This window comes from Limulus polyphemus, unplaced genomic scaffold (assembly GCF_000517525.1).
Source record: "Limulus polyphemus unplaced genomic scaffold, Limulus_polyphemus-2.1.2 Scaffold4667, whole genome shotgun sequence".
Classification (NCBI taxonomy): domain Eukaryota; kingdom Metazoa; phylum Arthropoda; class Merostomata; order Xiphosura; family Limulidae; genus Limulus; species Limulus polyphemus.
This window is the reverse complement of record NW_013670277.1, coordinates 38,717-66,033: the sequence shown is the minus strand read 5'-3', so window position 1 is coordinate 66,033 and position 27,317 is coordinate 38,717. Positions and strand designations below refer to the sequence as shown.

The 27,317-nt window shown below is 33.6% G+C and overlaps 1 protein-coding gene across 3 annotated transcripts; it reads left to right on the top strand.

The window, feature by feature from the left end:
- Nucleotides 1–2,938: 2,938 nt before the first annotated feature.
- LOC106471511 (platelet-activating factor acetylhydrolase IB subunit beta-like) lies at nt 2,939–27,317 on the top strand. Of its 3 annotated transcripts, none has more exons than XM_022400119.1 (6): nt 2,939–2,951; nt 3,102–3,178; nt 11,169–11,258; nt 11,609–11,725; nt 13,412–13,534; nt 25,865–27,317. In XM_022400119.1, the coding sequence occupies exons 2-6, from the start codon at nt 3,113–3,115 to the stop codon at nt 26,153–26,155; spliced, it is 687 nt and encodes a 228-aa protein (XP_022255827.1). In that variant the 5' UTR covers nt 2,939–2,951; nt 3,102–3,112; the 3' UTR covers nt 26,156–27,317. The 3 variants fall into 3 exon arrangements, with proteins under 3 accessions (XP_022255827.1, XP_013787567.1, XP_022255828.1); XM_013932113.2 differs by having other exon boundaries at nt 2,945–2,963; XM_022400120.1 differs by lacking the exons at nt 2,939–2,951; nt 11,609–11,725 and having other exon boundaries at nt 2,972–3,178.

Sequence of the window (27,317 nt, the reverse complement as noted above, 5' to 3'; positions counted from 1 at the left end):
GTGCAACTCAACAATGAATGTCTTATAGAGTTCTTCATTCAAGTGCTTGGTGGAGTCTAGGGCTAGACCTTTTAAAGTCCAAACTAAGCATTATACAGCCTGTTCTAGAGCCAATCATTCAAGACAGTTACTCTGCATTTAGAAAACAGTCTAAATATTCCTTCCATGTTCTTTTAAATGTTAGCAGAGTGATATGTTTTAATTCACTCATAAAGATCAGTGGTCGGATATTATCCTTCCTGACCATTATCTGACCAAAATGTGCTAGGCATTGTGGGCACAGTATGGTAGAGAATCTTAGGGACCATGATAACCTGACATGTGGTAGGCACCTGCTTTAGGGTTGAAGAATGACAAGATGTGCTCGGCAGCTTGTACATCCGTTCTACTAAACCCCAAGCTCTTCCTTGATCCATGACTCTCAGAGTATAAATTCCAGTCCAGTGAAGCTCATCACTGTCCATGATCCACTCATTTTGCTATTCAATGTTAGCATATTACCTGCTAGTGTGATAGCTTCAGTTAGTTGGCATCTCAAGTTTCTCTGATGTTCTCAGGGAACTTCGAGCAGAGCTGGGGTTGTATTACTCTGGGTGGTGTAAGTCTGGGGGTTCCATAAAGACTGCCCAACAAAGTCTCATATTTACCTGATGTCAGGTAAAACTGAATTTACTTAAGAGCAATTGGATAGGTTCACAAAATAACAAGAGATTCGATAAAGATATTTATCATGAAGCAATGTTAAATCTCTTACAAGCTGATTCATAATGGTAAATGGAATAGTTTGACTGGACATAAAGTGAAATGCTGAATGACCAGTCATTATTACGGCACTAAACACAAACACATTGTGTATGTACTTGTTTTAGGGTATGTTGGACTGTCGCTTTTAATGGATTCTATCAACTGATTATCCTCCAAAATACTGTTCCAAACTGTTTAAATCCAACATCCCTTAATTCGCAAAAAAACGTCGCATATACAGAAAGCAACTATTCTCATTACAGTGTAGGTGAGACCATAATTTGTATATATCACCTGAATACAATTGAAGGACACTGCTGTCGGCATCCTTACACAACATGTCGTATTGAGCAATATTCTCCCCGAGCGCTGACAGATATTATGTACTGGAGAACAAAGCTAGCCTAAAAATAAATCAACTTAACAAATTTTTCATCAACGTGTTATGTGAAACCAAAAAATATGCAAAACAAAGAATAAATTCAGAATGAATAATATAATATTACAATGCGATAGAAATACATGGTATTTTCGTAACTGTATTTTATGAAAAAAAGAGATGAGTTAAAAAATGAAATACTAAAATGTTACTCATCTGTTGCAACATAATGCCACAAACAGAATTATTTGAGTGAAAGATCGAATCGGTATATCTCATTGGTTGTTTAACGAAATCCCTTAAAAATTTTAAATATACGCCATTACTTACGAACTCTTTTAATCACCTTAACATACTGAAAAGCTTGTGCGACAGTACATATATTATATTGACTAATATGGCTACATTAAGATTTATTTTATAGCGTTGGAAAGTAGAATTGCTCTTTCTGTTAACATTTTTACAGAGAAAAAGTTCCTTAGGTAAGGGATTGGAACATTGTTGCTATATTTATTTTATGGGTTTTAAAATTTGAATTTATTTCGTCCTACACCTTGTTGTGTTTGCTATTAATTTTACGGTTTATTGTGGCAGATCTCTAACTTGTGTATCTATATAAATATAATAGTGCTGTCTGTTGTTTGTTTTATGTCCATGTAACTACTTCGCAAGATGTGGATGGATCTTCACCAGAATTGGTATGGAGGCTCATTAGGTCCATGCGGGGGTATATATACATATTTTCGGTTTTGCATTATGCGCTTTGCAGTTTTTAATGGGCGTTTTTGTGTTTTTTTACCCCTACCTAACCTCCTGTGTATGAATCTTCACCAAATATGTCAAGAAGGTTTGTTGGATCCAAGGGGAGATACATGCAAGTTTGAGATTTCACATTTTGTGTTTTGCGGTTTTTATGTGCGTTTTTTTAAATTATTTATTGGGGATGCAAAATTTCGTGTCCTAAGATAACCTATCATGAATTTATATCACTTCCATCCGGGGGACAGATATTCCATCTAGTCTATATAAATATAATAGTACTCTCTGATGTATGTCCATGTAACTATTACGCAGAGTGTGGATGAATCTTCACCAAAATTGGTGTGGAGGTTCATTAGGTCCATCCAAAGTACACACTGTTGCGTATCTGCTTGTTTGATAATTTCCGGTAAACATTCTTGCCGAGTGACTTCAGCGATACAAGTTCCTTCTTGATTAAAACCAGTTTATTCTTTCTCGATACAAACTTTGTAATACACTTAACAACTTTTATAACACACGCTTTAAATCATAGTGATTCACACATTTTACTTATGGTGCCTACTGTTCGCTTGACTCAGTTATCTCTATCTTCAATCTATTTGCATATCTATCTCTTTGATCTATCTGCCTATCTCTTCAATCACGCTGGTTTTTCTCGCCAGGCTTATATATTAAAAAAGACAGCGTCTAGCAAACACTGGGACATTCGCGAAATTCCTCGATAAGTCATGATCCTTCTAGAAACTCCAGCGCGCCTGCTCTTAGCGTTGCGTGACTTCCACTGTCGTAACAATACAAATTTTCAGATTTGCATTTTGCGGTTTTATGGGTCGTTTTTTTTTTCGTTTTTTTACCATTACTTTGCTCCCTGTAGATATAACTTCACCAAATTTGGTATGGAGGTTATTGGGTCCTTGGCGAGATACATACAAATTTTCAGTTTTGCAATTTGTATTGGTATTTTTTACATTTACACATAAGGGAAGCAACTTTTCTTATCCTAAGATAACCTTTCATTAATCATGAATTTACATAACTTTCGTCCAGGGGACGGGTACTCCAGCTAGTAAGAACTCATGTACTGTATTTTGTGAAACTGTACAAGACTTAGTTTATGTAGTAAAGTTATTAGTACTTCTAGTTGCTTACTGATATTTTGTAATACTTAATGATAACTGAGATTATAGACAACTGAATCTTTTGACATATTTTCAAGGTGAAGGCAACATGAATTCGGCAGCTATTCCAGCCCTTGTTGAAGATTGCTATGGTGACGACAGATGGATGTGTATGGTGAGCTTAGGCTGCTTTGCTTTAGTTAGCGTTTGGAAGGCAGAGTTTTACGAGAGATAATCAGAAGGAACTTAAAATATATTTGTGCATAACAAGTTATTTAACACTGTTGCCAGTAAGTTCGTACTGCATATATTCTCGAAGTTGTGAATGTGTTACATTACCTATATTAGTATATTATAATAAAATAGGCCTAATTCTTAACAGTAACAATAAGAATTTTAATATCCAAGTTATCTAACTGGAACAGTGGAAGTTGGAACAAACTTAAAAATCAACCCGTTATTGTATAATTAATTAGTTAAGATTTTCTCACTTATGTTTTTATAAGGATTTTAATGCTTGTTTTATCAGCTGGATATTCTCGATATTAACAATATCTTTGGTCATAAACTCAATAATATTAATAATTTATGATGTTGAGCTAGCTCAGGAGATTCAAGTTAGCCTTAAATCAATATTTTTATATGTATATATATATATATATATATATATATATATATGACAAAATTATATATGAATTTATTACTAATTTAACATTATACCTCACCAACTATGATATTGTAATAGACTGAAACAAAATGCCACTACAAACAGAATCAAACAAACAATATATTGAAATATAACAGAAATCCAAAATAAAACTTTCAAAGAACAACACATTTTATCACACAAAAAAAAAACTGTAAGTAAACCCATACCTGGCTAGGGCTAGTTACAAATGGTACTAAACAATACAAAATAAGGCCAAGTATAAAAAAAACAAAAACGTGCTTGGCATCTGGAGTTTTGGAAAAAAGGAGGAGGTATTTTATTTTTAAATGACCTCTATTAAAGAAAGTGTGCACCCTTTTTTTTTCATTACTGTGCTTGTTTTCAAAGGGTCCGTGTCAAACAGAAGTCTTCTTTGTTTCATTTTTTCATCAAATGATACAGAATTTGTGACAAGTAAATAAAAAGGGCAAAATGAATCAACTTTGTTCATCTCATTTTTTATTCGGAAGTCTGTTTTTTTTGAATGATCGAAAAATGATAATTCAAAAAAGGAAGAAAATCACCAAAAGAAAATTACAGGATGCAGCTCCATTTTTTTGGAGGAAGTGGGCAGGGATGCTAAACATGCATTTTTTTGTACTTGGCCTAAATCTTAATGTTATTAAATTTGATGAATTAAGGAACTAGGAAGAAGAACCAAAAGAAGAAAAAACCTAATTCTGAAAAAATGCATTGTTCCAATGAACAATATCTCATGAACTAACTCATTTTCAAGATCAAGGAAGGCTTTTTATTTAGTGGTTAGACCACAAAGTTACATCTCATGTGACTAGCTATTGCTCTATATCTACATAATCTTTCTCAACATTAATATCTGTACATCACCACTAGAGGAAGCTTCTGTCCATTTCATAATACATACATACTCAAAATCAACATGCTCTAGCTAGAAGGTGAGTTAGCACTTTAATATAACTAAAAATTCATAGTTGAACAAACTGATAGAAGGAATAATAAATAAAGGGTAAATATAACCATAACAAAATAAAAGTAGAATTTACTAGCTCACAACATAAATTAGCCTGGTTGAAGTTCTGTTCTAATGATAGTTTTGCAGTACTTTTGCAAATGGTATGTAGAGATTTGTAGAAATCATTTGACATTTGGTGAAAAAAGTTATATCTATGAGTGTGAAGGATAAATTTGCTCTTTGGATTGAAAAATGGCTGGAGGGAAGAAAACAGAGGGTTGTTATAAATGGATTTAGTCAATATTGATTAATGTCACCAGTGGGGTACCTCAGGTCTCATCAGTGTTGAACCTTTTCTCATTTTTATTTACATCAATGACAAACAAAATAAACTGATTAACTTTGCTGATGGTATTAATGTTTTGATCTCATTTGAAGTATTGTATTTAGCCTTGGGCTTCTCATGTTAAGAAGGACATTGGATTATTGGAAAAAGTTCATTAACCTTCGAAATTTTGTCTTAAAATAGGACAGGACCTAATTGAGGTGTTTAAGACTATTAAGTGAATTTATATCAGTGATGCATCATATTTTTCGTATTTAATGGTAAGAATGGTAGGACAAGGGGTTTTACTTTTCTAAAAGAGTGGTTGGCCTTTGGTATTGACTGCTATCAGAGGTGGTGGATACAGTAAATTTTAGGGAGTTTAAGGAAGGACTTAGCGAATATTAAAATTATATAATACTATATATAATTTTATATGTATACTATATATAATTTTATATATATACTATATATATTATATGATACTAATGTTACTATTAACTTATAATTTAAAGAGAACTATGTCTAATGTCATAGATTACCATGGTGGGGTCCTGCTGATTGGATGCTTTATCCATGGTTAGCAGTTTAAAATTAAAAGTAGTGGAAGATAACCCAGGAAGCTTTGATGTAAATACGAATACATAGACTAACAGAACTTTTTTTAATTTCTAAACTCAGTTTTTCCAATTATATTAAATAAAGTTTGGATGTTTTTGTTTTAAATATTTAATTTGTCCTTAAGTTTAAACAAAGCAAGAAACTAATGTTAGATTCTAATATGTATATACACAATTTCAAGTATTCTGAAATAATGCATATTCTAAAGAGGCTTGAATTTTGAAATAACCATTTGGTCCATCAAGGCTGTACTTACACATCTACCCTTGAGAAAATTAGAATTTTAAGCTCAACTTCCTTAAATTCATTTTAAGTGCTAGTCTCCAGTTTACTACAGCTGATGAAAACTCATTGCATACATCAATTACTCTGTTAGAAAAATAAAACTGTCTTTACTGGAGCCAAGCTTGTCTTTTCCAAATGTTAATCTACTATCTTCTTTAACTGAATGGAAAATTAATGTTGGCTAAAGTTTTGTACAAAGAATATGTCTGTGATACTCCAAAGTCTATAGTTCAAGGGAAGAATAAAAATACCTTTGTCCATTGTACAGTTTGCAAATTGAATTTGTATGACTTCTAAATGGCTGGTTTCAGGTCTGCTAACTGAACTATCTCGGGAAGTGAATAGGAAGTAATAACAGGGATCTTATACATGGATCTGGGAGAAGGGTGCATTGATGTGGGTGGAGAAAATCACAAGATTTAACTTGCTTTGAATTATTGGAAATACATTTTTGGTAGAGAAAAATGTTAACTTTAAAGTATCTGGTATTTTCTCAACTCTAATATAAACTGTTGTGAAATCATCACTTTAGGGTAACATGAAAGTTGATAACTCTGATATATTTGTAATACCACGTTGAATGACACTTTGTACAAAGTTGGAGTATGCACACTTTTGACCCCCACCTGTGCACATAGAGTTAAAGGTAGGAGTGGTCTTAGCAACCCTCCAATGCTTAGACTTCTTTCCTATTTCTATTGACCTACAATATATGAAACATAAAATATAACACTCATACTTAATATCATCTATGGAAATGTTTAATTTTTTTCACCTGTTTCCTCAAAAATTGGTGTAACCTTTGTTAATCTTATCAGTCTAGGAGTAAAGGAAACACTTATCAGAAGCCTAATCTCCTTAAAAATGTTAAATATGAGAATCAAATTCCATATGCTTTTTTCTTCAGAAGAAACACCTGCTTGAAATCTCCCTCATGTCTTAATTTTTTAACAGAGTATTTTAGTAGTTTTTTTTAACATTTAATTTACTAGACTGCTTGCAGAAGGTTATTTTGATTTTATGTGAAATCATTAACAAAACTAACCAAATATCTTAAGAAAGAACTAAAGTTAGAAATTTTCTTAGAGGATGTAAGAATGATAACTCGCAAAAGTAGCTATAATTTTTGAAGTAGCTAAATATCATACATAACTCTCCTGCTACAGGCTTGGTCAAATTGACCAAGCTCTTGACTCCAGATTGACTTGGATAGTTTCCATACTTTAATTCTAATATGTTTTATGTGTCTTCACAAAAATTTGCAAGCTTTCAGAGTCACTTGTAGACAGAAACATAATTTTTAATGTAGTATTTTCACTAATAAGAAGGATATATGGAGTCAAAGTGCTGACTACTTCAAGTGAAAAGTGATTTTCATATTAAGATTAAAAATATTTTTCATCTGGAAAACCTTGAATTTCATTTGAGAAGTCTCTAAAACCTCCTAAATAAATTTGAAATGTTTTTTAGTAAAACATTTTATCTGGTATTTTCTCTACCCTAACTCTGTATGAGGTTGGTCAATTTAACCAATCTCATAACCACCATTAAGTTTTGAATCTAACTCACTAAAACCTCATGATGTGCAGAAAAAGATGACCCCTAGCAAAAGAGATAATTGAGCTGATAGCTCCAGTTTCTTATGATTTTAATGTACAAAGTTACTGTAAATGCTAAGACTATATATATTTATATATGTATGCCATTGGCTTTCCACAGAAATGTTGAAAGCAAAAGGTTATTATTGATTCCAATCAAACTAGACCCTTGTTCCTAACTTACGACCAGAAAGGGGCCATTTGTTCTTTCAAAGCTGTCCTCATCACTCTTGGGAAAAGTAAATATTTAAACCTATCCTTACATGAACTTATCAATTCCTCTCTTAAATTCCTGTAAAGTACTAGCTTCCACTACTATTAATGGCAACACATTCCATAAGTTAATCACCCTGTTAATAAAATAAATTGTCTTAACTGGAGCCTGGTGTGCCTTTTCCAAGTCTTAAACTTAAATCCTCTTATCCAATTATCTTGAGAATATAGCACAAAGAAACTAGAGGCCTTTATCCTATTGACCTCCTGGATAATCTTATAAACTGCAATAAAAGCACCTCTTCTTTTCTTGACCCCCAGTGGCTCAGCTTTAAGTCTGAAGGCTTATAATGCTAAAAACTGGATTTTGATAGTCATGGTGGGCACAGCTTTGTGCTTAACAAGAAACAACAATCTCTTCTTTTCTCAAGAGAAAATAATAAAGACATTTTAAACTTTCCCTGTGAGATAACCCTTCCATCTCTGGAAACATTCTAGTTGCACTTCTCTGAACCATTTCCAGTAAGTCAATATCCTTTTGTAGATGAGGAGACCTAAACTGTACATAGTATTCCAAAAGAGGCCTAAACAGTGATTATTATATAGGTGATTATCTCCTTTAACTTGTAATCAATATATCTATAAATACATCTTAAAATTCTATTAGCTTTGCTTTTAGCAGCAGAGCACTGTTTTGCTGACTTGAGTAACTTATTCGTTTCTTTAGTCTCAGTGTTGAGTTGATTCAGATATACAAGTATGATAACCATAATGCATTACCTTGAATTTACTGGGTGTAAAAGTCATTGGTCTACTATTTGTCCAATTTACTAATTTGGTAATTATGTCCTATCTATATCATTAATAGAAATTAGAAAAAGCAAGTACTCAAACATTAATCCTTGAGGTACTCTGCTAGTAACAAGGGTCCAGTTTGCTTGGACTCCATTAACTCTCGCACTATGGGCTCGGGCCCCAGGAATGACCTCATAACCATTTTGTGCTTGTTATAGTTTTCACACTATAACTTTTAATATAACATGTATACCATCATGAATTTGCAGATTATTGGTAAACATAACAAGGATTTTGTTTACAAAATATCAGATTTTTATTACATTTTAAGATTTTTTTAAGTAATGATTTACTCGTGCATTCTTTCATTTTGAATGTTGACTGTCCGAAGTAATTGTCAGATTTCATATGCAAAATCTTTATAACCAATTTATCTCCTAATAACCTCAAGATAATTTTCAAATGTTTTTGTTTATAATCACTTTATATTTTATCTGTTATTTTCATTATTGTATCTCTGTTTGGTTGATTTGACCGACCTCGTAACCACCATAAAAAATTAGGAAATAGATATAAATTACACTTTTTTGTTCTAGAATGACTACAAATTATAACAAGAAACCACAAGTGTTTAGTCTAAATAGCTTAAATCTCATAAAATTATACATCTATATATATTTATTGCTGTTATTTCATTAACCTTTCAGCCATGTCTGACTAACATTACAGAAGCTGCAATGATGCAGCATACATTCACTCATGTTACTGTATCCAGTAATATAAAACTGGCCTTTAAAAAGTGATCTGTCTTGTCTTTTTACTAGTGGACCAGTATTTTGTAAAATATTATTACTATTTACAAATTAGTTCTTAAATATGAGTTATTTTTCTTAAAATATAGAACAGTAAATAAAAAAATATATAGAAAAACAATGATCTCTTCTACTTACTAACTTTGTACTTGTTTTCCACTTGCCATTATTTGCTAAGCCTTATCAAATTTTGCACGTGGAGGATGTAAAACAAAATTATTTTTTAGGTTTTATATATATCATTTTGAAATAACAAAAAATCATAACTCACTATATTAATATCACAGAAATCCACTATTATATAGTAGTTCAATAAAATTTTGAATGTAAGTCTGCAAATATGATGACATGCTCTTTGACCCCTGACCATAGGAAGACCCATAGTGAAAGGGTGAATAACAACCTTTTGCTTTTTCCCATACAAACCAATTGATTAATCTTTCCTCAACTTGTACTGATGTGATTTTCTTAGCTACAACACACCAAGTCTACACACTTCTTCATCCAGATAACAAGTAATGTTCTCAAAAAACCTAACAGATTAGTAAAGCAAGATTTCTCTTTTGTGAATCCATGTTGGTTTTCTTTTATTATATGTTTTACTAAATTATTTAGTAAAACTTCTTATATCAGACTTTAGAATTTTTCCCATTACAGAAGTAAAACTAACTGTCCTATAATTTTCATGGTAACCCTTTAATCTTCAAGCACTTGGCTACTCTACTGACCTACTAAAAGTGAGAGAGAGAGGCCTGTGTACTTGAGATGGTCCCTTGTTGTCCACAGAATATGTTCATTTGTTTTGGGGTTTGTGTATTCAACATTTAAGTGAAATCATATTTCTTAGCTCTAGCTTATTTAAAGTACTGTTTGCTTTGCCACACATTTGATTGCTAAATTTTCTTGCAGTGCATTTTCTTGGCTTATTTTTAATGTCTGATATAAAATAACAGGAATGGGGATTAAAGAGTTTAAGAATTAAGAAGCTAGTCTTTAATTAAAAGGGTATGTTAGGAAGTGATGGATATAATTTTCTTGTGAAGGCTAGAATCAAAATCAAACTTTTATCTCAGAATCCAACATCCTCTTTTAGCTAGAAAACTCAGTATCACCTTAATAATCCAATTAAATAATTATATGCAAGTATGCTGCAGTAACTTGCAGTTTTATATAAGAACTAATAAATTACCCATATTATTACATCATACAGTTTGCAATATCTTTACTTACTAGTGAACAATAGCTTGAAGTGGCTTATCAGATTTAATAGTTTGAGTCTGATGTACATCTACTGGAACTTGTGTTGAAACCAGTAAGAGAAGTTTATCTGTTTTCGGTGGTGTATCCTTACAATTTTGCACTGTTACTGTTAATTTTGAAAATAATAAAGACACCTCTATTCATTGTTTCAATAAACAGCTATTTTTGACTGTGACTGTGGCAATATTAAACCACGATTAGTTCTTCAAAATATTTTTTTATTGACATTTAGACTCACAGTTGTAACAAAATATTATTTTATACTTGTTACTGCACTTTCTGAGGTATGGCATTTGTAATAACTTACAATCAACTTGGCTTTGTGATAGAAATGTATGTGATAGAAAATTTGTAATGCTATCACATTATATTTTTGAGTTGAATCATCAACTCTCAAGAATAGTTGAATGCCCTCAAAACCTATGACTCTTAGAATACAGTTGTAGTAAAATAGTAGTTTTAACAGTACATAGTACTTAGATTATTTTAAGTAAGATGCATGTTGAGATATATGCAAATACATATTAAATTATTTTAGACATGGTAAAAATAATTTACATACACACACATATATATATATATATTTTTCTTTATCTGAAAACTTTTGTGTTTGTAGCACAAAAGATTTCTAATAGAAGCAAAGGAGCGAGAGCCAGAAGTTGTACTGATAGGAGATTTTACAGTTGCTATGTTGAGTCACACTGAGGTTTGTTTTATTTATTTGCATCTCTTATAGGTCTTAGTGAATCTTTTTTTTTTTTTTATAAAGTGTTTAAAATTATGTACCTGATGATGACAAAAGCTCATTGAAACATTGTACATTTGTAATAAAGTTTCTTTCACAACCCATTCAAGCCATCTCCAGACTGTATTCTCTAAAAAGAGGGTTCCTGGTCATCAAATTGAGATTCATACCATACAATTCATGTATTTTTTAACTTACAGTTTAATCTGCAAAATTAGAAAATCTTAGTTTTTTAATCATGTTTTTATATGAATTCATTTTATATATTGATTTGTAATGTGTGTGTATGAAAGATTATATTTCAATTGCAGGTTTGGGAGAAATATTTTGTTTCTATGCATTGCTTAAATTTTGGCATATCAGAAGATAAAACACAGAATGTTTTATGGCGAATAGAGAATGGAGAAGTTGAATTTATGAATCCAAAGGTAATTTATTGAAGGTTTTATGTAGTTATTCTTAGAATTATATAAAACTACCCAAGAACACAAAACTAATATGCCTACAAGTTCTACTACAAAATGTTTGAGATACATGTTTTGTTTAAACTTCATAAATACAAAATGAAACCAAAAGGAGCTTAAAAACAAACCTTGCTTGGCTAATCTCTGACTTAAGTTTATGTATAAACAAGCTCTCTTTTTCTATGGAGGCTTCGTTCATCATTAGCCCTTGTTAAAAATCTTAAAACAATTTGAGTGTACCGCTACATCATACTCATTTGTTCAATTGTACTTGATCCGTTTACAGACCTTAATTTTGCATGTTCCTTCATGTGAGTTCACAGATTTCTTTTTCTTTCAGTAGAACCGACAGCAAGGGCAGATAAATTTATTAACAGTATTTGGTGATTTCAGTGTGGGAATACAGTCCTTAAATCTTATGAAATTCTATAAGGAACAATTAGATTAAAAACATATCTCAACTGAATTTGAAGATATATCCTACAAAGAATAGTAAATAACTGATTTTTTATACTCAGACAATATTTACCAATTATATTACAAAGTTATAACTAACAGGTATTTATTTAGTAATTTCTTATGCAGATTATTTGTTAAAACTGCTTGTTGAAATAGTTATGAAGTATTCAATGAATGACGTATAGCAAAATCATTTTTCCACAAGAAGTTTGACATTATTAAATTCTTTATGCAAGAATTTATAAGTACTATTTGAAATTTTTAGGAGTGATGAAATATAACCTTAAACAAATTTTCTTGATTTCACAGTTGTTATAAAGCTTGCAAAGTTAAAATACAAAAATTATAGTTTATGATCTTCTTGATGTTCAACGTTGAATTTTATATTGCTGTGTTTGCTGTTCAAGTACTTCAAAAACTGAGAAACATGATCAGTTTCTAAAGATGGTACTATAGCTGTTTAAAAGACTGTGTACAATCTTTCAACCATTTCATTTCATTATAACAAAGAAAAAGGTTGCAAGAGTAGCAGGTTCATTGATAATCTGATGATAAAGATCATCAAGCATAAAATGTTATTCCCTAGTTGCAAGATACATAAATCTCAAAACACAGATTTAAAAATCTCAAATTATTAACAATCAAATCAACATTTTATTGCATAGTTTCTTCTAAATGTATATTTGTATATAAATACTAACATCAAAGACTAGTGCAGTAAATATTGCTATCAAACTTCCATTGCTGTACTTCATCAGAAAATTCAAATCTGTCTTTGAAAGTATATTCAGTAGTAGTAAAAGTCTTCAGAAGAGCAACAAAAATCAACTATAGCATGATTATAAGTTCCAGTATTTGAACCTTATAGGTAATAACAGATGTCCTTCTTTATGAATTTTAGGAAGACCATTAAAAATTACAGGATGATTACTCAATGATCTTTTTTAAAAATTGTTTCTCATTTAACTAGTATTTAATAACAGAATTGAAAAAATTAAGAAGAAAGACTCATTATATGTAAATGACATTGGGAAATTTTCTGATTTACCTGTTTGTTTAAATTAAGTAAATTTTTGTTTTCAAACTTACATTAGACTTTTACGAGCATCATACATGCCTGCCAGTTGAGGCTTTGTAATTTTTTATGAATCACTTGTAATATTATGGAGCTTTTTCTTTTCTTTTTTGCAGGTGATCATACTGTCTGTTGGGGCTAATAATTATGAAAACACAGCAAAAGAGGTGGTTGAAGGAATACATGCTTGTTTAACAGCTATTAGGAGCTACCATCCCAAAGCGCAAATTGTTGTATTAGTAAGTAGTTTTGTTATTGTTATTACATACATAATATAAGCCTCTTACAGAAGAGTCAAGAAACTTGCACTCTACTTCTTAAATAAGGATAGGAAATACTGAAAATCTAATGAAGAAATTTTATGTACCTGTAAAAAAATAAAAAATAAACTTATATAGGTCTAATTAATGCTCTTATTTTCTTTATATCCCAAAATACTGCAAAGTCGAGACTTAGCGTATGTGAAAAAATTAACCAATAAGGGTTATTTTCCATGTATGTGCTATGGATATCTCATAGGGCAAACTGTGTATGTCACAACTTTTTACACTTGCATTTAAAACTTAATTGAACAACTTTTTTATCAGTGTATGTCAATAAGCTGGACATAAAAATGTTTATAATTCAATTCTTATATTATTTAAGTTATAGTTTTTTAATTTCAAAAGGATATATTTAAATAAATTCTCAGTCTTCTCCTCTCTGTGTCACATGACATGTCTGTGTTTCCAAATTGCCTATATTAGATTTTCTATCTATTCTTATGTGATTTTCTGAGTGTCCAAATGTTTAAAAAAAATATTGTAGATACTGACAAGCAAGAGTATCACTAAGCACGGTAGTGCTTAATGTGTAGGGATGGGCCAAGCAAAAAAAATGTCTGCTGCATTCAGTTTAATCCTCTATGATGCATACAAATAACTGCTAAAGCTGACTTATTACCTTATTTGAGCACCTAATTGCCATTATCAAGTTTTTCACAGCTTCTATAACAGTAATATTATTCTGTTCTTCATTTTTGGGGAAGGGGGAAATACTATTACTAAAACTACTACTTGGCAATGAGTTCAGTTTATATGCATGTATTTTTTCCATGTTTCATGTCTGGCTGGTAGATGGCAGCACAAACTTTTTATATAATTACCATTTGTGGCATTTCATTGCACAAACATGATATCTCTCAAAACAATTTCAATAGATAAATAAATAATAATCTAAATTAATATTCAAGGTATCAAGTATTTATGTAACTGACAAATCTGTGTACATGTTATCGATTTCTGAGTTTAAAAACACCAGTTTCTTAATTGTCAAAACCATACACTATGTAGCTGTCTACTTTTCTTCAAATTATCAGTGGGGCTGAGCCTTGCAGCTGTGTGTGTGTGTATGCATAGTATCTTACTTCATGGCCTGGCATCTATATGATGTCCTTCATATTAACCCTTTCACAATGGGTTTGTGTAATATGTGGAAAATGTATCATGAATTTCACTTGTGCAACGATACATATGGTAACTTTGAGATTTCTTAACATATCTTTTCAAAGATTGATAAGCTTTTGTTAAAGATCATAAGTATCTTGTACACAGAGAATGACATTACTTTCATTAAGTATTTTTACTAAAAATATGTCATTTATTTTATTGTAGTCACTTTCACTCAAACTGTTAACAAATTGAGTGCAGAGTGATTTTTCATTTTAAGTATAAAAATACTTTTCTTCATCTTATGGTTTTCATATTTCATTTGTATAATCTCTAGAACCTCCTAAATGAATATCAAAAGTTTTTTTTAAGGTAAATGTTAATATTTTATTTAATATTTTTTCTACCATAATTCTAGCTGTTATCATCAACATACAAATGCAATGAAATGATTAAAATTAGGAAATAGAAAACAAAATACATACATTTGAATTTGTTATAGAATATCTTTAAAGATCTTCTTTTTGTTAAACTTGTAATTTCAGCTCTTTTCCCATATAGTCAATTTTTAATGTTTTATTCTAAATGCACAAAATCATGCCCATTCTGAAAGAGTTATAACCAATAGAAAGAATAGCTTTTTTTTTGCTTTTCAAAGATTCCATGATTAGTTATTTTATTTTGTGCACATAAGTAGATATTTAGCCTCAGTTTCTTTGTGTGTGATTTTTTCCTGCTTCTAGAAGTTAATGGCATTTTTTTTACCCTATTTGTAACTTAGTTAGAAAGCCAATATTATACTAGTTTTGGGACATTCTATTCTGATGCCTGATATATTTTTTGTGTTCTAAAATGCACAAATGAAAGTAACATCAATGATCTTATGGATAACCAACATAGTATGAATAAAATAATGCTAAGGAGGTACGCTCTTGAGTACAAATTACTGAAATAGGCTTCAACTCTAATGCAAGTCTAAAACATCTTGTTTTTTATGTGATTTTTTTATTATTCTCTATTTTTTAACAAAAGTAAATAAAATGTAAAAATGAGAAATTTGTTAGGTTAGATGACAATTGTAAATGAAAATATAATATATTTCATTAGAACAGCTCAAGCTAAATGCATCATGTGATTGTAACTTGATCAGTTGTTTACATTAAGTTCTCATGCTATGAGTAATTGCCCGTCACATTCTTAGAGTGGGTCTAAAGAGTAGTGTAAAGTAATAAAATGAAAAGCGAGCAGATGTAAAAAGTTTAGAAAAGTGAGGCTGGTAGAACAAAATATTTCAGAAACAGTACTACATGTGTTCACCCAAAGCTATCTCCACCTTGATTTGTCCTCTAAGCATTGCTAAAATTCTGAACAGTGCACCAGTCTATTATACCCCTTCATTTTTGCATCATTGCAGCATCATGTGCTGATAATGCGACTATCCTTCATCAATCATACTGTGCCACCTATATTAGCACAGGTAGCTTCTTCTACCATTGCAGCACAATCCTCACTTTTTCGATTGGCATTCTGATGTATAAACGTGTATATTAACTCATACTTCATGTGACTACAAAATTTTGATTGTACTTGATCACAAATTTATATCGGTTTCAACTTCAAGTTTAGACTTCATGTGTTTCATTTCCATTGTTTCTACATATTTGTTTTTGAAATGTTTCTGTTTTCAGAATTATACTTTGTTCATATGAATTTGTGATTTAATATGGCGGGTGATAAAATTCCCACTATAAGTATACAATGGTTCTGACACTAATCCCCAGGTCTCAGGATCGATAATGTCTGCTGTGGAAGTACAGACTACAGTTCACGGGGAGTTTGTGTCTTACGTTCAGCCAGCGATTTTTTTTTCATGTTATGATTTTTGTGCAGAGGGATAGAACTACTGTGTGAAAAGTCTATTTCTATGGCACTTTCCACCTGATACCATGCCCCTTCTTAATCTGCTGGGTTAGGTATTGTTTTTTTCCCCTGGAGATTTGTGGTAAGTTTTCTCAATGTGTATTCCTCACTCCCATAGGTATAACCATGTTCAGTGAGCTGGTGTGGATGGTTCTAATTTCAGCACTTGATAATTTAGGTCTTTCATGTCTTCTCTGCTCAGTGTTGGGTAAGTTAGATTTTTATACTTCTTTTACCATCTAGGCTTCTTTAGTTTAAACTTGAATTTGGAGTTTGCTTATTCCTTTATTTTTGTTTCAGTTCTTACTTTCTTTCACTGTTAATGGTAATTAGTTTATGAGTACTTTTTTTCTTTACTGCTTGTCACATGTAATTGGGGATTGGTTTTGAGTCAAACTTTGTTATTGTTAGCTGAGTGCCTTTTTTTCTTAGTTCAAGATAGGTTTTATTTTCATGTCCTTTGTCTTGTAGATTCTTTGAGTGGACTTGTAAGTTTGATATTTAAGGATCATTTATCTTCTTAATTCCTTTAGTGGTTTTGTACTTTAGGTGTTACTTATTGTTTTAGGTTGAATTTCATAGTTTTCCAGGTTTGTTATTTTTATGTACTTTGTAGACTCTACACCTTTCTAAATTTTGTTCATTCGTTAGTAATGAGTACTTTCTCTAAGTTGCGTAGTTTATGTGTCTTCTTGGCTGTACTTCATAACAGTTCCATAGTTTTTATAGGTTCTATCTGAGAGTTTCTGCCTTCAGTTTTGCTCCCCCATTGTCTACTTCCCAGATCTCCTTCCCTCTTCTTCGGGATCGTACTCTTTCCAGTTGTCTTGCTGAGTCTCTACTACACAAAGGAAGTATTGAACAGGTGGTGCCCACTCAACTGGGATTTCACTCCCGTCTCTGTTTTGTCTCCTAAAACACGGAAGTTTGGAGTCCTGGCTCTTTTCTTATCTGGAAACATCTTGCTTCACGATGGAGTCCTATCTCTCACTTCTGTGGGTCTTTTGTCCTTCTGTCACGTCATTTTTCTTTGGTTCATCTACATAGGTTCTGGTTGCTTCTGTTCTGTCTTTCTTCAATTCCATATGTTTTGTATGTTCTTTTGCACATCATCTTCACTTGCTGGATCTTTGGACTCACCATTATATGGATAACTGGCTTCTGCTTGCCTCTTCCTGTGCCCAGCCAGTCACTCACACCTGCTCACTTCTTCAAGAACTGCTCAGGTTGCTCATCAATTTGGAGAAGTCCTTTACTACCCCCTCGCAGTATCTTATTTATTTGGGTGTTCTCTTCACTTCCCATCTTGGTGGAGCCCATCCTTCTTCACTTTGGCTCCAGGATATGGAGTGGGCATTCACAATAGCCCTACCTTCTTTCTCTCTCTCTCTCTGCACGAGAGGTTCTATCTCTTTTGGGGATGTGAGCTTCCTTGAAAGCTCTCATTCACTTGGGTTGGGTGCACATGCATTCCCTTCGATGGATGCTTCTCGACCAGTGGAACTTCCCCCACGATCCTTGGACATCCCATCTCCTGTCTACCTGGGATCAGGACTGACCTTGCTTGATGTTTTTTTTTTGTTTTTTTCCCATAGATTTTGGGTCAGTAAGTCAGTTGAGGAGGCTACTTTCCATGTCCACATTCTGGAACTTTTGGCAGTTCATCAGGCTATGTATCATTTCCTCCCTGTGGGAGGGTGGTTATGGTTCATTCTGACAATTCCACTGTCTTCATCTATATCACCAAGCAAGTGAGAACCAAGTCCAAATCTCTTTCTTTTCAGACTCTTGATTTCCTGTACCAGGCCAATGACTATGGCATGAAGGTTCTGGTGTGTCATGTTCCCGGAGATATGAATCTTGTGGCCAATCTCTTATGTCCCAACCAGAGTGGTTTCTTCTTCCTCAAGTGTTTCTGTGGGTGTGTTCTCAACTGGCCTGTTCCAGAAGTAGTGCTCTACCCAACAGGTATGCCTCCTTTTTTAACTGTGGCACACCTGTTCTTTCATGGCAATTGTTCTCCGCTTGCTTGATTGTTGAGAGGAGGTAGTACTGTTGGAAGTTAACATTTTCTAACACTGAAAATATATTTCCGATAGGTACTTACCTCCTCTCACTTGTCAAATAATAAACTTTTTTATGACATTCATGTTCAAAGGTCATAATCTAAGTACAATCAGTTTTATTCTAGAATAACAATATTCATTGTTACCTATTAGTTAAAATTAGAAACAAATATAGGTATTGAGAAGAAAGAGTATAAATTTAGAACTTCCAATCTTGTTATTAAAATTAGGTAAAGTTTTTGTTTTCAAACTTACATCAGACCTTGGCTTTTACGAGTGTCATATATGCCTGCCAGTTGAGGCTTTGAAATTTTTTATGAATCACTTGGAATATCATGGAGTTTTTTCTATTCGTTTTACAGGTGATCATTGTATTTTTGGAGATTTCCAAAATTACATGCTCTATACATAGTTTTTAAACTGTTAACAGACTTCTGTTATAGTCAGAATTATTACATGTAAAAAACATAATCTTGTGGTGATTTGGTTAAAAGTGCCATAAGATCCGAGTTATTTTTTTAACATAATAACCTTATCTGGTGTACACTTTTCAGGTGAAAAGTACACACCTACACTTCAAATTTCAAAATTTAAGTAAAAATAATAATTCTCACTCTATTTCAACAATGCTCATTTTAAAAACAATTTGAATCAAAATTTTACTATTTCCTATCACTTACTTACTGCAGTTCACCAAGAAAATTATATTTTTTTTAAATTTGCATATCTACACAGCTCTGGGAAGACTTACCTGCAAAAAAGGCAGATATTAGTTCTTTAGAATTTTTCTGTCTATCCCAAAGCATAATTTTTATTTTTTAGAAAATCTTATCCTTTGAGAATATAATTATCAATGTTTTATTTCTCACGTGATTTTTCTTCTCCTTTTTATCAGATTCTATTAGTACAGCCAATTTTCCCACCATTTTATGTTGATGTGTTTTATGTTAGAGGTTCCAAGGCAGCTTTTGCAAATGATCCTGGACATGCTGGGGAGAATTTAGACTCCCCTTTTTATGGCTCTTTTGTTTACTAGGTCGACCTCGGAAGATGACAATTTAGATCAGCCACCTCCTGCTCCTTTTCTTCAGTTGGTTAATAGAGTTTGTGAGGTATTGGGGATTTCCCCTGTTGCTTTTGAGTCTATTCCTTCCTTGTTGGCAGAAAGGGTGGCTTTTTTGTTCTTCCTCCTCCTACAGATATTGTTGTTCATGCTGGGAGATTTGCTAATCAGTTACATGATGGGATAACTATGCCTTGCCCTCCACATTTATCAGAACAGCATGCCTTCACTTATCACTGCCAGGAAGAGGTATACTTAGATTCTCAATGACTGGACCCCCCTTTTGGACCTTAGGGGTTTCAGATTGGAACCTGTGATCACTTTAAACAGATCACAATTTTCTCAGAATCGTCTGACTTCCACAACAGCCTGAGATATTTATCTTCGCTCCAACATTTCTCAGATGCTTATCAACGTCCTCATCAACAGTTTGAGCACAAGTTGAGACCTTTGCTGATGGCTACTATGGTCAGATTTTCATCTTCATTTAATTTCTTAGTTTCCTGGCTTGTCTGTAGTTGGGACTTGCTGTGTAGAGATGCCTTGTTGGAGGGTGTTCATCTACTGTCTGTTGCCCTCCAGGAATTACCGGAAGCTCCATTTCTTCATTCCTTGTTGTTTTCTGGAGTTCCAGAGACCTTGGAATCATGGATAGATGCGGCTGTTTACATTCTTCCTTATTGTCACTGGTCTCTCACCTTTCTTCAGCTCCAGCTGGTAGTTCGGGAGTGGCGTCTTGTCACATTTTCCAACTTCAGCCCCTCGTTCTATTGCTTCCCACAATAGATTGTGTCCTTAGCTTCGAGAATCTTCTGCTAGGACAGACCGGTGCCAATGGTATTGGTGACTACCCTGTGCCAGGGGGGCCTATGGAAAGATGATTAGAAAATTTCCCAACATCTGGATTACCTTCACCATGGATCTATGGGAACTCCATGTTCTGGAGTCAGGGTTGAACATTCAGTTTACATCTCCACCTCCATTATCTGCCCAACCTGGTTTTTTTTTCATCTCTAACAGATCCAAGGCGAGTGGAACTTCGTTCTCAGGCTGTAAGAGAGTTGTCAAACAAAAGGGCAGTAGAGAGAGAGACGATCCTGTTCTTCTGGGATTTTATTTCCATCAATTTGTGGCTCCCAAGAAAACAGGAGATTGGCATCCAATCATCAATCTGTCTTGACTCAATCAATTTTTGGATCCTCCTCTATTTACAATGGAATCTTTTCTCAATCTACGATAGCATTTTTCACTTGGTCATTCAATGACCAAGTGTGATATTACTGATGCATATCTTGACATTCCCATAGCAGAGTCGTCCCAATGATTTGTGCACAAGGGTCAAGTGCTACAGTTCAGGGTTCTACCTTTTGGCCTTATCTCAGCACCTTATGTCTTCTGCAGAGAGGTAAGAGCTTTTTCTCACCACCTGCATTCCTTGGGCCTGTGCATACATCATTATGTGGATGACTGGCTACTTTTGGCACCATCTCATCAATTGGTAGAACAACATACCCAGATTCTCTTTTCAGAAGCCACAAAGGCAAGCTTCCTTATTAAAATAGAGAAATTCATTCTATCACCAATTAAATACCTTGTCCATCTGGGTGTCTTTTTCAACATGTAAATAAGTTGGGCTCAGTCTACTCCCATTAGACTACAAACTATGGAAAGAGCAGTCAGACTTTTACTTACGTCTCCTTCTCCTACTGTGCAGATGGTTCTCTCTCTTTTGGGGATGTGGGCATCCCTTGAATCTCTCATTCCCTTGGGATGGGCCCATACGAGTCCCCTTCAGTGGTCACTGTATGACCAATGAATCATGAACTCTGATCCATTAGATCATCCATTCTCCTTACTCAAGAGCAACATCGCACATCTCGAGTGATGGTTGGATCGGAACAACACTACTATCAGGATACCTATACCACTTCCTCGTCCCAAGATCCATTTGTTTACAGATGCATCTCTTCAAGGGTTGGGTGCATATATCCAAGCTCAGGAGTTCCAGGGTACTTGGACAGACTACGAGTCTACTCTTCACATCAACATTCTTGAACTCCTTGCTGTACACAGAGCAACGTTTCAAGGTCTGTGTCTCTTGAAGTGGAAAATCATCGTGATCCATTCCAACAATTCCATGTTGGTATCCTATATTTCTCGTTAAAGGGGCACACATTCTAGAGATCTTTGTTTTCAGACTTTGGATCTTCTCTACTAGGCTAACTCCCATTTTATAAGCCTCTTAGCATGCCATGTTCTCAGAGTGATGAAGTTAATTGCAGATCATTTGTCTTGGCCCAACCGGATTCTGTCGACCGAATGGTTGCTACATCACGTGGTTTTTCAGTGGATTTTTCTTGGTTCAGTTCTCTGATGATCAATGCTTTTGCAACTCATTGGAATTCTCATTTGCAGTCGTTTTGGTCCCCAGTACCTCATTCTCGAGCTTTAGCAATAGATGCATTCAGTCAGGACTGGATCGGTTTGCATCATCATGCCTTTTCCCCAATTTGTCTGTTGCTCAGAGTTCTAGTTATGGTTTTTCCATTCCTTGTCAGGTTCTTTTGTAAGCTTTGTTTTGTCCAGCTCAAATATGGTTTCCTCTTCTTCACTATCTGCAAGAGTGTCTCCCTCTGCCCTTCCTCTTTGACCAACTCTATCTTGATCTGACATTCTACACCCAGATGTTCAGAAACCCGAACTTCATACCTAGAGGTTATGCGGTCCTTTGCCCGATATAGAGGTTTAACTTCTAAAGTTACTTTGTACTTAACTAAATCTCTCCATAGACCAACTATGGCCATTTACCAATGAAAATGGCACACTTATTGTTAGTGTTGTAGCAAAAGGAAATTCAACCCACTTCATCCAGAGGTGTCTCCCATATCAAGTTTTTTTACTTGGATTTTTGAATGAGGTTTGGCTTCATCTACCATGGCCTTATATAAAGCATCATTATCAATTACTTTTTGATATTCCAAATATAGGAAGGTGTTTGATTCTCCAGTGATATCTAACCTATTAAAATCTTTTCAGGTCCTTCAGTCCAAATGACCTTTTCAATTGCCTAATTGGAATTTTAATGTTATTTTACATGCATTGTTTCATCATCCCTTCAAGCCATTAGCCTCCTGTACTTTGTAACACTTTTCGCTTTAAGGTATATTTTTTGTTGTTGTTGGCATGTGGACATTGTAGACTTGAATTGTTTGCAATACATGTGCATAGGACTGTTTTTACCATTCCATCTATGTCTTGCTTTACCCAGATAAGTCCTTTCTTCCAAAAACTTTGCCAGCCAGAGAGGGGGATAAATCCTTCTCACCAATTCACTTACCAACAATTTCTCACCTTTACGACCACTCATCCACCAATCATTTGTTATGTTCTGTCACAGCCCTCAGGTATTATGTGGCTCGTACTACCTCATTTAGCGGTACAAGGAATAGACTATTTATTCATTGGGATTCTTCTGTTTTCCGCGGTTTATCCCCCATTACCTTAACGAGGTGACTTCAAAAATTGATTCATATTGCCTACTCTGGTCTATCTTTACAGGAGAGGAATCTGCTGCAAGTCACATTTCACCCGATTCATCATATTTCTATGTCATTGGCTGCCCATTTGAATTGCTCTCTGGAAGACATTGTGCGGGCTGGTATGTGGACTTCTCCCAATATTTACCTCTCTCAGTACTCTCTCTCTGGCAGTTTCCTCTTCTTGGTTCACCTGTTGCACTGTTGGCTTTCCAATGCACATCTCTCCTCCCCCTCCCCCACAGGTTATACTAGTGGAGCGAAGGGGTCCTTACCACACCCAGTTTACAGTAACTGGGGTGGTGGACAGAGGTTTTTCCTCAAGAGTGTTAGAGCATGTACATTCCCTTTTTTTAGAAAAGGGTGAGGTTGGGGGCCCTCCTACCCGGGTCCCTGAATGTATTCTCAGTTGTCGGTAGGAGCAGCACCACCCTCCGCAAGAGCCTATTCACAATAATGGTTCAGTTAAGATTTGATCCTATCTGCTTAAGGTGTGCATGGCCCTTCTTATAAACAACGTTGGGTTGTATATTGTTCATGGATGGAGGTCCACTATCACCTCTTAATACCTAATGTGAAGGTCCTAGGTCCTTGGTTGAACACAATTTTCCATGTCCTCTCATAATTCTGGGGGCAAGTGGAATGCTCCTTGCTCATGCAGTTAGAGAGTGAGGATGAATGTTCATAATTCCAGACCAGAGGGGTTCTGTTCCTTTGGTTGAATAAGGCATACATGATCCCGTCATTCAGAGCCTGGAATGTTGCCTTTTGAACTTCTTCAGGTGGAAAAGAAAGTTTGTCCACTTCAGTGTTGCTATCTCCTTTCTTTTTGTAATTCCTTTGGTTTGGAATGCATTGCTCTATGGCGACAGGTTAGGATCCAATCAAAAGTATATCTATATATCACACTGTAGTCCAATTGCCCAATCCTCCAATGGGGGATATAGGAACCAAGACCCCTTAATTCCAACACTGAGTCATGGAACCTCAGCTATCTTGTTTGGGGCTGGTCTATAATTGATAGGTACTATTCCACCCTTGATACCAATATCAAGTTTTGGGTGAAGAGCATACCTGTTCTGGATATAGTGCAGTTTCCCCACTTGGGTACCACTGTTATCTTGATACACCCCAGTTCTATGCAGACACTTTCTGTTTGGATAACGCCTTCACTGACTCTTCCTCCTTCTCAATGAGGGATTCTAGCTAAAGTGGCAGTGGATAGTAAGTATGTTTTGGAAGTTAACATTTTCCTAAATTGAAAATGTATTTCCAATAATACTTACTTCTGCTGACACTCTTTCTCCTCATTAAGAGCCAATGTTAGTATTGAATAGCTTAAGTCTAAAAAAAAAAAGTGATTATATTATCTGAATGAGGTGCTTATGTACAGTACCTGGATAGAGGGTGCATTGATGGTGGTGGAGAGTTTTCCAAATTCCAAGGGCATTCAAGTGGAGTATAAAAGACTGGAGCAAGCGAGTTCAATGCTTAGATGGGCAAAGAGGTAGAAACCCTGGAGATTGAGAAATAGCTAAAGTGTCAGTGGAGGTAAGTATTATTGGAAATACATTTTCAATCCAGGAAAATGTTAACTTTTGTACTCTTCATTTAAAATATAAAATTCAGTTCAAGACAAGACTTCACGAGTGGTTGTTTCAGAGATATCATGTATGGGAGGTCAAAAGAGTTAGTTCTGAAATGAATATACTACAAAATTATCCTCAATTGATAGGTATAAAGTAGGAAACAACTGTGTTTGAAATATATACCCATATTTGATTCAATAGGGCTTAATCAATTTTAACATTAGCACTCTCATGAAGAGATATTTCTCAAAAAGTAACCTGTATTTCATTCAGTCAATCAGCCTGTAATTTGTCAAATTTAGTGATTCATTTAAAGGCTGGCAGCAGTAGACACTGCTGAAAGACTTGCACATAAATAAATTAACTTGTTTTTTATTGAAAAGAAGTTATTCAGTAGAAGCAAATTGATTTTGACCAAGAATATTATTAGCAAAATGTTATTCCTGTTGCCATTTTGATAAGTTAGGTCATAAGTCACAAATGTATCTTTTGCAGTGTTTTTACGATTTATGGACACATGTGGTTACTACTTCAATTGGTAAAATAAAGTGTCAAAAGAAATATGTTAATGAAAATACTTCAAATTTAAGTTCACTGGATAAATAAAATTTAATTTTTTCTGATCAACAATACAAAAAAAAAATTTAATTCGGAGGTCAAAAAAGTATTTTTTATTTTTTCAAAACAATTTCACAACTAAAGTTTGGAAGTTTCAAACCTGAAAATGATACAAAAATTAATAAATTTATGTGAATTTTTTAAAACTGAAAGTAGATACTATATAGTAAGTTATTTTCTCAGTTTCATGCAATTTTGTGATGTATTTCCACTGTGAGAAGGAAAATATCAAGGGATATCAGTGATACCTCTCCAATCCAGAAAGAGTTAATGCATACATGTTATGTTAGATTTTTTGTGTTAAGCAGTTTTTAATTTTTCTGACTTCTTTTGCTATGTTTGTTCCTTAGAAACTGTTTCCCTGTGGTCAGCATCTTAACCCAGTGAGAGAAAAAATAAATCAGATCAATAATTTGCTAGAAGCACAGGTGAAGTCTTTATCAAATATTCAAGTGGTTAACCTTGACCCAGGATTTGTTCAGACAGATGGTACAATTAATCACCATGATTTGTATGACTATCAGCACTTGACACGTACAGCATATATGCAGGCCTTTCGTCCTTTGTCAGATTTAATACAGCAGCTGATCAGAGAAATAACACTAGCTGTAGTTGAAACTCCAACATTGCCAGATGAATAATAATTATGGTGAAACACTTAAATCATTTGCTTAACAAGATAACATTATCTTGTTATCAGACATTATGATGCTTTTGATTAACTAAGAATCAATATTGAATGTGTCATTTTGTTATAGTTTTTTTAATGAGAAGAAGCTCTATTGTAAGTTGTATTGTAATTGTATAATATGAAAGCTGATACTTTTGCAGTGCACATTTAGTCATTGTGAGTGACCTGAAGCAACAGGCCCAAAACTTGTTCACTTAAGGGATCAAAAATATAACTCTTGAAAAGCAACCCATCTGATTAATGCTTCTATTTTTGCATTATATTCCCACGGTGTTGTTGTTGTTTAAAAGCAATCATGTGATTGTGTATGTTTTTTATATTAACTCCATTGGTCATTTCAGCATTTGTTTTGCTGTTAAATACATCAAATAATAAGTAAACTTTTGTTCTACAATCATATAAAGGTAAATCTTATTACAAAAATATTAAATTTTTTAATCATGTGACAAGTACTTTTAAAATATCACAAGCATTTTGAATATTGTTCCACACACACATATTTTTGATTCAACAAAAATTCATAGTAATAAATAATCAAATGCTGAGAAATTATAAGTACTGAGACTCAGCATCTCATTATGCACTGTTTGAGAGATAGAAAATTAAAAACTTCTCAACTCTTTTCTTTTCTTATTACAAACATAACCATGAAAAATCTAGATTATAACATATATATATGTTTGAGATTGAAGAGTTAAATAGTTAAGATTAGAAATATATAAAACATGCATACAAGTAAATATTCTAGTTTTCAAAATTTGTAGCAGGTAAAAGAGAAAGAAAAAAAGTCCCAACAGAATTTGAGGAGATTCTTGTGTTCTTGACTTGCTTGTTATTATTAAATGCATTAGAAACTAAAGATTTCTCAATTATATTAAGATGTGCTTGGTTAACTGGACTTCATGTTGAAAAAATACTGTGCTGGAGATACTGAAAGAGTGTGAACAAATTAGTTATGATTATGAATTTTTGCTTTAATATAGTTATAGAATAAGAGGTAAGCTCCATTTGCAAGATGTATATTATACTTTTTGAGTTTTCAATTACAAAAATAATAGAAAATAGTATACTGTCTACAGTACTTATCAATTTTAGTGAGACTTGTAGCTTGA

Bases quoted from the DNA above. Each gene is read 5' to 3' on its own strand.
- LOC106471511 (XM_022400119.1), top strand. From the start codon at position 3,113: ATGAATTCGGCAGCTATTCCAGCCCTTGTTGAAGATTGCTATGGTGAC. The intron at 11,259-11,608 runs GTTTGTTTTATT...TTTCAATTGCAG, and splicing joins CTATGTTGAGTCACACTGAG to GTTTGGGAGAAATATTTTGT. The intron at 11,726-13,411 runs GTAATTTATTGA...TCTTTTTTGCAG, and splicing joins TTGAATTTATGAATCCAAAG to GTGATCATACTGTCTGTTGG.